Here is a 12,362-nt window from a genome sequence, read left to right on the forward strand (position 1 = left end):
CAGCCATTAGTTCTTCAGACATTTCACTTAAAACAACAAATGCCAATCTAATGGTGACAGAGGATCACCAAAGTCATTTGGCTTTATCTTCTTGGTACCATAAATATCCATGAAAGGCAATCCACCCAACAGTTGAGAAGATATTTCAGTCTCAACCAAAGTGCTAGACTGACTAACATTGCGCGGATAAAAACAAAAAACAACTAAAACAACACTCAAAGTGCAGAACTCCGCTAAAGCCGATGGTGCATTGATTCACTTGCTCCTCAGATTGTCCCACTTCTCAAGTTTGGAACTCATTCCTCCGACTTTGTTGTGTTCATGAGCTTTATATCGTAACATGGAAACAACATGGACACTACAAAAAAGATGTTTGATGTCTGTTTCCAGCATTTGAGTCACAATGATGACCAAAGGAAACGGATCAGATGAGCCATGAAATATGATCTGAAACTAATTTTTCTGATAATTCCGAATGCAGCACAAATGCCCAATTTCACAGTTTTGAAAGCAATGAAGTTAAATCAAAAATATATTTGTGTATCTGCACTGTAGTTCAGATCTGTTCCAATGTTTAATGGGTTCTTCCTTGGCCCACGCTACAGCAATTCGCCAAGTTTCATGAAAATTGGTCCAATAGTTTCATGCTGACAAACAGACAAACCAACACCACCGAAAACATAAACTTGCCTGAGCTAACAAAGCAGAAAAGACTATTTGGGTATCCATAAAAGTCGAAGGTGATCTTTTTTTTTTCTCTCTTTTGGGAGAATGTCTCCCCTTCAGTCTTGGATACCACTTTACACTGCTGTGAATCTGTGTGGAGCCTTGTTACTTGTGCTCCTAAAGCTAAATGATGCTGGGCCACACACAAAAAGAAAAATGCCCATCTGGTGGATTCATTCTGCCTTCATTTATTGATCGAGACCAAATTTACTCGACACAGCTGACACCAAAAGTGTTGCTGTTTCTTATGTTACAAAACAGCTCGTAACAGGCTATATTAGTCTGAATAATGTGTGCATGCGTGTGTGTTTATTCTGAAAAAAAGAGGTTATTTGACGACAGTCCTCCTCTGAGAGACTGTAATGGAAAACAAAGGGTTGCCATGGTAACAGTCAAGGGTGAAGGAGGAGGGTGTGTCTGTGGCGTTGTGCTTCAAGTGGCGAGATGGACATTGGCAGGCAGGATTGCGGGGGAGCGAGCGATGCGTTCTGTGGTCCTTTGCCATTCCTGCTGCTCACCAAGTCTCTGCTTTCCTTCCCTTCCCGTCTCCCGCTTCGCTCTCTTGTTGTCGTCCTGAAGCGAGTGGGAGGCTGTAAGGAGAACAAACGCTGCATCTCAATGAGACAGCCGAGAGGAAACTCATTTTCTCGCTCTGTCTCTCTCTGATAGTGCCTTTATTCTTTATTTACGAGCAGCATAACTCAGCATGGTCGGGTTATTACACGATTTATCAACATATGTTTAACGGTGTGGAAGTGCTGCGAGGGTCGTTTAATGTTATACAGTTAAATGTTTACAAGATCACGTGATCAGAGCTGACCCTAATAAAGATGACGGACGGCAGCTTCCTGAAGGGCAGCAGAGATCACTTCATGGATCACAAGATTTTAAGTTGACTTGCTTAACACAGAAATTCAGATTTCCCCTCAAAATGCTTGAATTTAGTGTTTTGGTCAGTCTGTCAAAACTTAAAGCAGCTGGTCTTTGGAAACAGAGAATAACAAGCTGCTACATTTGGGACTGGGTATATAGGGATACGGACATGGAAAAATGAGTAGACCACCCTTGTTTTCTTCAGTTTATTGTTCATTTTAATGCCTGTTACAACTAAAAGTACATTTGTTTTGACAAATATATTGATAACAACAAAAATAGCTGATAAGAGTTTAATTTAAGAGCTGATATCTAGATATTTTCCATCGTTTTCTTGATAATAACCAAAATCATTATCAAGAAAACCATTGAAAATGGCTAGATATCAGCTCTTAAGTTCAACTCTTCTGAGCAATTTTTTTTTGTTTTCATTATATTTGTTTAAACAAATGTACCTTAAGTTGTACCAGGAATTAAAATGAACAATAAACTGAAGAAAACAAGGATGGTCTAATAATTTTTTCCATGACTGTATATTGATATACAGAGTTCAGAAATAAGGTCTGTGGTTAACACAAGCTGAAGAGATGTTCACACTTTGTTGTATGACATAAAATACATTAGTAAATACCTCCAAATTGTGAATTTTGAGGTTTCTACGTGTCCTTGAAAAGGCAAGTGGCTAAATGAGACTACAGTGGTTGTCTGGGACATTCAAATTCATCACGGCGGACAAAGAATTGCAAACTATTGTAGATTAGGTTAATACACAATTTATTAGGCTACAGTTTCTCTAGCTTGTAGGAGACCGTTTGAAGCTTAACGGTAGTGACTTCCCTGAACTTAAGGAAGTAGTTTTTTTGCCAAAGCCTTGCAAAATTGTGAACGTTTCACAATGCTAACCACATGTTTTACATTGACAACTTTGTCCACTAGCAAAAAACTGAAAAATTTTAAAAGCTACTGTGTGAGAACTAAGTTTTTATAAGGTAATGAACCAAAAATAAACCAACTGAAACAGCCCATGGTTTCTAGCTAAAACTATTCGATTTAAACATATCATTTGATTGTTTTATTACTTGGTCTGCCAGAAAGGAGCTAGCAAGTTAATGTTAGCTAATATCCACTTTTGTCCTCTTAAAAGTTGTAGCTTAACGGTAATGACTTTCAAGTCATGCAACCATGGTGTAGTTCACTATAGCATCACGTTAGAGGTTTATATCTGTTGGCTGCATTAACGCTTCAAACTTCATTAAAGTGGTGTTCATGTGTGAAAATTATCCTGCTGAACAAAACTCGTAAGCATCAGAAACGTGTGTGTGCCGTTCTCTAATGCAAAAATCCCAGATGCAAATTCTCAATAGACCCCATGGCGATGCTACTTCCAGGTCGGCCTACAAAAAACTATTCATTTTGTTCTCTCTTGCTACGAGTATAAGAGAAGGTAGGATGGCCATAGTGGTTAATGTCCTCCATGTAAAAGGGGAGAGGCTTGCTTCTTTTCCAGTTTCAAAGGATCATTTATTGGAGTGCTTGACCTTTCCACCATAGATTGAATACAGTAAATCAATCTTAAATTCATTCATCACTGTATAATGAGGCTCAATACTGGTCACTTACTTTTTGAAGCCAAGATAATCGGGCCCAAAAGCTGCCTCCAATTTAGTGCCATATCTCCAACCATTAATATAAACAGAAACCATTCATCAAATAGTATTTTTTTTCACTCTACACAATCTGTTCAATTGGAGATTAATTAGATTTAGTCAGACATGAAACCATAAACCAGGAGACAGTCAAATCAATTTGCAAAAAAAACTTAATCTAACTAAAATGGAAGATGTTTTGTCTATATCCATCTGTCATCACGATAGTTATGATATGAAAATTAGATTTTAAATAAACTAAGAGGTACTTAAATGCTGATATCATCTTCTTTTGGTTGCAAATGGCTGGAGCCAATCCCAGCATGCATTGGGTTAGTAGTGATTTCAGTACAGCCACAGCTGATGTTTAACACTTTGATATCCATGGACTTACAGTCTTTCATGAATTTATATCAGCCCTGTATATTTATTCTTCATCTATTACATATATAAGATGAGAATACACTCCATTATACCCCATTACATGCATTTGGTGCAGCCATTTCTGTGTGTTATCAGTCCTTTTAATACAATCGATTTCCAAGCAATGAACTGTACATTCTGTCTGTATTTTTCCCTGCAAGTCTTTGTGTCTGTTTGTGCAAAAGAGAGTGAGAGAGAGCGCCAAGCAGAAAGCACCCTTCAATTGAAACAGCAATTTCCTCTGTGCTGAGTAGCTGCAGGTAGCTGGGGCACCATTTTTAAAGAAAATGAAATGGAGAAGATTATTTCTCTCCATTCTCACTTTCTCTCCAGACACGCAGTGAACTCCTCCATATTCCATCTCCGTTTGTCCGCTTTTAACTTTAAATTCAACAGACGGGTCTAATTTTTTCTTCTCATTGTGAAAAATGAACCCCAAGCGGTAAAAGGACTTAGCCCCCCAAAACATAATTTAGACATACAGGCACCCACACATGAATGTATTAAATGTTTGCAGCAACAAGCTACTTAGCAATCACAGTTGTGTTTTGTTGTCAATCCAGAATTTTGCATGTATTTTGCACTTGTTTTATGCTTATTAGGCCAATCCATTTAAGTATAAACAAAAGAACAATTTTACTGCCACAAAATAGAATGACTTGAATAATTCATTTTCAGAGTAGAGCCAACAAATACTATTTTTCATGTTTTCTTTTGGTCCTTCTTGGACACAACCTTAAAAAGTAGCTTACCTCTGGTTAGTTTGGTAAAGAAATGACATACTTTTTTCCCTCATAACCAGATAACCATTATATGTTTGTGATCAAGTAAAATATTGGTAAGGTCTTGCCATCAGTTGCCTGATTCTGTCAAAGTAGCAGAATAATTTCACCGTCAGTCAGTCAAGACAGCTGCAGGATACAATAAGTATAATTATACTGCAGCTAACAATGTAGATGAAGAACTTCACCTTTTTATTAGTTGGTGCAACTCATTTTATCAGTGTTTCTTTTATTTACCACCTCAAGAAATAAAAAATAAATCACAAAGTAAAATATAGTTAACTAAATAATTGATTAAATTGCTTGTTTGGTTATTTTTTTCAAATGAAAAAATGAAAAATTTTGTTTACTGTTTAGCCAAATTAGACTAATTTTAGACAAATAAAAAACATGCTTTGTTCATTATAAAGTGTAAGTGTTGGGAAATGGACATCATGGACATCATCATTGTAGTTATCCGTCTAGCTCTCAGAAAAAGAGAAATAAGATGACAAAGAAAGCATAAAAGATTAAGGTAGACACCTAGACAAGATATAAAAGATGAAACTTTTTTCGTTCAGTCATGTTTAAGTCATGCTGTGCAAAGAAGTTCCTGTTTATGCAGCAAGATCAATAATCAGCTGCAGGGCAACAAATCGTACAGAAGGTCAAATACAGACAGTGAGACACTCGTGGTTCAGTAACTTTGCAAAGCCAGTGGTGCACTTAATGCTTACGGTGTTTACTGGAAAGGTCTTTACCACTGTGGTGACTGCTGCATGATGTTCGGTCGCCTGTTGCTTGTCGAATGCATCAGTATTGAAATAAACCAAAGAACAAGATGTGCCAGCTTTTCAACAAGCTACTGCCTCCACACCCACTCCCACATACAGCTTCCTTTTGTGGTTAAATCATGAGTCTTGTAGTTGGTACACAGCTGAGCCTGCAGCAAACAAATGCAGAAAATAAGAAGCACAAAAATGTTTACATAATGCATGAAAACACTAATAACGTTTGGAAATAAATCACAATCTTTTGCATCTTGAATGTAAAATAAGTTGTAATCAATCATTGAGTAGTTGTAGTAGTTGTACTAGTAGTTAAGTAGTAGTTTTTTTAGCCAATATTAAAGTGCCTTAAACCTGTATTCTTTATAAAGGCCAGCAGGGGGCAACTCCACCAGTCGCAATATGAAGTCTATGAGAAAATGGCACTACTTCTAACTTGATTTATTACCTCAGGAAACATTATCATTATGAGTTTAAAGTCTCAATAACTAGGTACAAGTCTTCTTTAACACCACATGATGTTCATTTTGTGAATTATTGCCCCATTTAGAATAAAATAGATGATAACGAATGGTATGTTTTCGGGTGTGGCTACCTTGTGATTAGACTTTCATGGTGTGTTTTCAGTTCATCAAAGTTCATTCTAACTTGTCACCTATTTTTCAACATTTGGTTTTACTAAAAACCCTCTAAAGAGTCAGCTGGCTCATCTTTTTTGCACCTTGCTAACCAAGCTAGCTAGCGTTAGATGATAACTTATGATAGCTCCACCCTGTCATACAAATATGGTCACTTCGGGGTGTGAGTGATGTCATTGCAGTGTCATGTGTTCACCTCATATTGGACACCTCTTAGTTACATACCTCAGTGATTTTGATCATCACTTACCTGAAGAGGATGTGTTCATTTATACACTAATGGAATCAATAGAGATACTTAATTCTGTCTTATTGCATTTAAAGACTTGAAAAATGATGTTACAGTTTGTCTCTCTTCATGGTTCTTTCACACTCATCTGCCTCGGCCCTGTTGAAGCCTGACTGTCTTATTCACCGTTATGAACAGAGGTCATATCTTAGAATTCAAGGCAGAGAGGCATTAGTATTCCCGCGGGCCTCACTCTGACTGAGCCATCTGCTGCTTTCGGACTGCTTCACTCACCCTCTGCTCCCTCCTCAAGTCCCTCTTTACCTCTTCATACACACATTCATGCAATCACACATACACACAAGTTAAAAATGTGTCTGCCAATCAATGGTCTAAGGGTAATTTAAAGCTTTATCTTAACTGTAGATAAAGCGTTTTGTGGCAGACATGAATAAACCCTGGTGGTGTCCAGCTGCAGCTCAAAACAGACAATTGGGATACTGCAGGCAGGCTGCCTGGGTTTCTCTTATTGGTGCTAACAGAGTGGTGTATGTGTGTGTGTGTGTGTGTGTGTGTGTGTCTGTATGTGTGTGTGTCAAGCCTTTTTTACTGATGAAGGTAACAGCTTGAATCAGTGCCTACATTTCAGCATCTATGTGGGAGACAGACACTTTGTGAGTGCATGGTTGTGCAGGTGGGATGTAGAAAGAAATGTACATTGATGGAGCCAGCTGGATTCTGATTTCTTTTTGCACCAATCATTGATTCATTTTCTTTAGCCACTCTATTTCTATTCAGCTCCCCATTGGGCTGGAGCATATCCCTGCATACATTAAAGCAGAAGGAAAGAAACAACCTGTCCAGGAGAGACTGACGGGGATATGCAGTCCTTTAATCTCACGTAGGCAATTTAGAGGTCTGGTAGCAGGAAACTAGAAATATATGTGCACACATCCTCTACATGAAGTGCTTATTTTGATGCATTATTGTAGGGGAAGAGGGCTTTAAGATAGAGAGCATTTTATTACTGTGTCCTTAGTTTTAGTTTCACCAAGGTTCTGCAGCCTATTAAATCTTTAGAACAAAACATTTTCTGCAAAACAAGAACAAACATATGTATGCATCAGAATAGACAAAGAAGGGGGAATAAAAGTAAAAACTCTAAACTAATTTAGAGTTCATTTGAGAATATAGTTTGTGAGTTACAATCCAAAGTACTTAAATATATATATATATTTTAATAGTCTGGAATTGACATCAAAAATTTACTGTGAAAACCCTGAATTGTATCTAAGACATGAACCGATGTGAAAAGGCACTGAGGGGACATTTAAATTTTAATAATTACCTTGAATTAAATAGCTCATCATAATTAAATAACTAATATTCATTTATCTGCTGGCAGCAAATCAGGAAGGAAGTGGTGAAGTAGTAATGGCCACTTCTTTAATTTTTAAGCGAGTCTAAAAACTGATATAAAGATGTTTTGCTGGTGCCACGTTTCTTGTGAAGCATCTCGGTGTGGATGGGGAAAATAGTCAGTAGTGTGAATTTAACTCCAAATGACAGTGAGATGAACAAAATGAGCTAGCCAACCTTTTTCATACCACTAGGAATCTAATTAGTCTCAGAATAAAGTGAGATGTTAACTGCAAAAGGCACTGTTGTGTTTTTGCTTTTCTTCAATTTTTATACACATTTTTATGTTTTTGCTTGTCAAAGAATAGAAAATGCTGAGGTGGAAAATAAAAGCAAAGTGTACTGCCATCAGGCAGAAAGGGCAAAGCTCCCGTCTTTAACTGACTACAGCCACCTGTGTGGTACGATTCCCTTATTAGTCCATCCTTTTGACACACCATGCTTAGGAGCAGTGTGAGGGGGTTAGGTGCCTTGCTCAAGGGCACTTCAGTCCTCAACTGGAGACTCTCCTGGTTACAAGCCCAAATCCTAATGTCTAGGCCAAAGACTGGACGAAACCAGTTCCCATACTGGGAGTCGAACCCAGGCGAAAACCAGGAATCCTAACCGCTAGACCATATGGGAAGACATGTCCACCTCATTCAAAATGTTTGATATGATGACTGAGTCAAACAGCAAATCAAAATTTGAGTGGACTAACGGACTATATTGTCTTTTAATCACCTTGTCCTTAAACTAGCGCTCATCCTGCAAGTTTAGTAGCTGCTATGAAACATTCTCCTGATCTACTTACCAAGTAAAATTAAGGATATTTTATAGAGTAGTTCCAATTAATAATAATAATTAGGATTCTGCATGTAATGGCAAATTAAGTCATTATTAAAGCTATTATAATGGATCTTTGTGAGAGAAAATGCAAAAAGAAAGCCAAAAAAAACCAAAAATTTCGAGTGAAAGAGAAATTGGCTGTGGTCATACATGGATTTGTTGGTAAATGAACAAACAGATAAATTGATAAATCATAAAAGTGCAGGTACAAGCAAGCCTCTGACACGCAGGCACACAGTATAGTTGCACTGTTTGTCATAATTCATTCTAAAAAGTGTCCTAATGGTACTAAACAGGTGGGACAGCTCCCCTGTGTGTCTTGTGATGTACAAATGCATGCAAATTCAATAAACATAGTCAAATCTGAATTACATGCCAGACAAAGCAGATTTGGGAAAAGCCACCTGGCTGGGGACTTACAGGATTTGTAAATTTGCACAGCACTCTGGGAAAAAAAATATAAAGAATCAAAAACATGATATGTAACATGAATACAGCAACAAAAAAAGAAAGAAAAAATAAGGCTTGTGATTCAACAAAGAGGAGGTCAAAGGGTATCAGTCCCCCAGGGGATGCAGCTCTACCCTCAGCTCTGGGGAATAGAACGAGGCGGGGCCGGGCCTCGACAGGAGGATGCTGGGATATAATGAGGAGGAAGGAGGAGGGTGGAGCCAGGGAGGTGCATGCTGTGTAGCAGCTGGTGGGGGAAGGGAGGAGCGAAGAGAGATGGGTGGGCAGGAAGGAGGGAGGCTGGGGCCGTTGTTAGAACAGATCCCAGCTCTTTTGTATCCCACATCCCAGCTCAGGACGTCAGGTAAGAGATGCAGTAGATGCACCTTTTCCTAGATGCTAACAAGCGGAGGTGGTTTTTAAGTCATTCAGTGAAAACCTTTTTTATGTGCTGCTTTAAATGATGCACAAAATTGCTTTGTAAGATGAAAATGCTGCATATTTGATGATGTGTACAGAGCACGTGTGTCCATGTGTCTGCATCCACAAACACAGTGTGATCAGACCTCCATGGAAGTGCTTTCACTTATTTATATTGACAAGAGCCAGTCAGCCCAGTGCATGTGCTTTGTGTGCACATGTAATCTTCGTCCCCTGACTTTGCTACCTGTGGAACAACCAACTGTGTGCATGTGCTCCTTTCTGTATTTCTCTGTTTGTCTTTTAGAGGGGGTGTGTTTGAGGCAGGTTGTGCAGAGCTAATTAACCGGTGTAATCTCTGGTGATGGAAAATGTAATTATGGTGATGGAAAAAAGGGGGGAAAGCAGCAACAACACCCCTCTTGAGGGCAGTTGTTCTTGGCAACTGGATGGCACAACAGAGTGGCGACAAAATGGATGACAGGGCACAGAGGGTTCACCTCTGTAAGAAAAATACTCCTAACTTTTAGTTAGCGGTCCAAACAGCTAAGTGTTCTCATGGTTTGTGTTGATATGTGCTTTGAGCCTGTAATAGGATTCATTCATGATTTATAGGATATCCTTTATCTTGTTTGGATACTTAAAAATAATAATATCTGTTTATTTATTGGGGAAAGTAAGCCCAATACTTTATCTTTAACTGTTCTTGTCACAGCTGCACAGCCGGCTCTTGGTGCTCTGAACCAATGCTGCATACCTTCTAGTTTATCTCACGGTATAATGTAGCTGTTAAAAGACTGGCCATAATTCTGTTAGTATAGTTCAGAGGCAGAGGCAGATATTGTAAACATAAAGTGCTCAGCTAGAACCTAGAGGCGTGTTCCCCCCGGGGGAGATTTTCTTTCCCATTTGCAGCAGATATATGCAGCAGATATTGGCACTATTTTTTTCAAGCCATTTGATAATAAAATGCATCCAATTTTGTGTCTAATTGTCCTACTGTCTTAATCTTTTTGGAAGACTACTTTTCACTTCTGCCACCTAAAAAAAGCAAAAACTATCTGATGTTGCTCATTTTTAGTTATATAAAATATAGGAATAAGGTATCAGCAGCATCACTGATAATGAAACCGGAGTAGAGTTCATTGAATTAATGTTACATCTGTTACATATGAATTCATCCTATAATAATTTGGGCTGCTCGTATTGCAAATCAAGGATCACCAACAATGCCAAGTAAACATCGTCTTCAATATTAGGCCGAACAGTTGAACATTTAATCAATTATACTTGTGCAGTGCCCGTTGGAAGTATGTATTCATACATTACATGCCACACTACAACTTCTGCAACTCCATAAAACACTTACTTTTCATAAGGTACCACACCATCCAGCACATACACATTGAACATTGATATTCGCTGGAAACTATTCAAATATTATTGGAAAATCAGGTGTAGAACTATCACACACTTGGGCGGAGCTCCCCTAAAAGGCATCTGATCGGAAACAGTGCAAAGCACGTTCTACGTAAATAATGACATTTTGAAAAATGAATTCAAAAATCTTCAAAATAGAGGATGCACACCTTTGTGCCATGCACGATATAATGTACTATGTAATATGGTACTATCATGATATGTTATCCATGGTAACAGAAACTGAGAGGAAATAAAACAAAGTTGCATGTTTTTTAAAAGCCTACGAGGTTCAGGGATTATGAGAAAAAAACATTTGAGGCTTGAGCCCCAGAATTCCATCCCCCAGCTCCGCCCCTGTTCTAGTTATTGATGGTAAAAATAAGGCATTGGTTTCAGTGAGTTTCATCATAGTTATCACACCACGCTGAAGCAGCTACTCGCTGACCGCAGCAAGAAACATTTCACCTGCACTTCTTTAGCAGGTCGAGAATAGAAAGAGACTTTATTGTCTCCCAGGTTGACCATTCTCAGCCAGAGAGCCACTGAAGGATCAATATGAGTCTTATAGTATCAGGGCTCATGTGCTGCACTGGTCTGGAGATGACCTTGATTTAACTATTGATTCTTTCCCTGGAAGTGTCCCATTAGGGTTTATGTGAAGGCAGCGTGCTTGCTGCTCTTTGTGTCTATTGTTCTACAGCTGAACCTGTGAAGTATTGAGCCCCGCTGTTGTTTTATCTGAAGCCAAAGTTGTGCTAAATAAGCACAAAAGAGTTCCTCTGAATGTGGATAAAGTAAACCAGAGAGCCGTCATGCTCAATTACGGGAATAGATTGGTTTGTCAGGCATTGAAAATATGTTGTAGCCTAGCTGTATGCAAAGTGCAGGAAAAGATAAACGGGGGACAATGTTGTGTGTTTGATGAAAGAGAATCTGTGAGCATATTTGCCATTTCGATGCGTGGTGGTATATTGTTCTGCTGAAACACACTAAAACACAGTTGTACGTGTCTTTGAAGCTCTAAAGCTTACTGGCTTTAACATTTTATTTTTTCTCCATTGAAGCATGATCCCTTCTTGTGGATGTATTTGATGTTGCTCTAACATTGCGCCCCTGTGTCTTTATCTGTCTTTTAGGATCAAACCAATAACAATGCATGGCTTGTAAGCCGCCAGTCATGGCTCATAGGAAGAGGCCGGGGAGCAGCGGAGGAAACAGTATGGCTGCTCCAGGCCCCGCCTCCTGTCCCGCCCCTCATCCTACAGAGTCATGTGATCTGAAGGCCCTCCCCGCTCGGCCACGCCCAGTACGCTACCCCAAAGAGTCGCATGATGCAAAACCACACCCCCGTTCCTGCAAGGCACAATATTCTTCTCCCAAGTCTCAACACGTGACTCGCAGCCATCCGGAGGTGGAAGTAGATGCAGCAGAGGTTGAAGTGAAGCGATACAGCAACCAAGCAGATCCAGAAGTGGTGGACCAGCGGCCAGCAACGCCCTCCACGCCAGAACATGAACATGAACATGAACATGAACATGAACATGACCGAGACGACCATGGCCGCGCAGATTTCCACGGCGGAGCTGACAGCCTGGATGACGACTCCAGCTCTGACTACATTAACAACACCTCTGATGACGAGGAAGACTATGATGATGGTGAGTACGATGTTTATCATGTGGGAAATTAATAATTCAGCACCATCCGCCCCTATCCATTCCTCCATTACTGATTCAAAG

At 39.3% G+C, this 12,362-nt stretch overlaps 1 protein-coding gene across 2 annotated transcripts in view; it reads left to right on the forward strand.

The window, feature by feature from the left end:
* The window catches only part of apba2b (amyloid beta (A4) precursor protein-binding, family A, member 2b), a 105,895-nt gene that overhangs the window by 43,332 nt on the left and 50,201 nt on the right, over positions 1 to 12,362 (forward strand). For both annotated transcript variants that reach the window (XM_059347015.1, XM_059347020.1), the window contains exon 3: positions 11,760 to 12,281. In XM_059347015.1, the coding sequence (XP_059202998.1) occupies positions 11,780 to 12,281 (502 nt within the window). In that variant the 5' untranslated portion in view covers positions 11,760 to 11,779. The remainder of the gene's footprint in view (positions 1 to 11,759; positions 12,282 to 12,362) is intronic.

Source organism: Centropristis striata, chromosome 2 (assembly GCF_030273125.1).
Source record: "Centropristis striata isolate RG_2023a ecotype Rhode Island chromosome 2, C.striata_1.0, whole genome shotgun sequence".
Classification (NCBI taxonomy): domain Eukaryota; kingdom Metazoa; phylum Chordata; class Actinopteri; order Perciformes; family Serranidae; genus Centropristis; species Centropristis striata.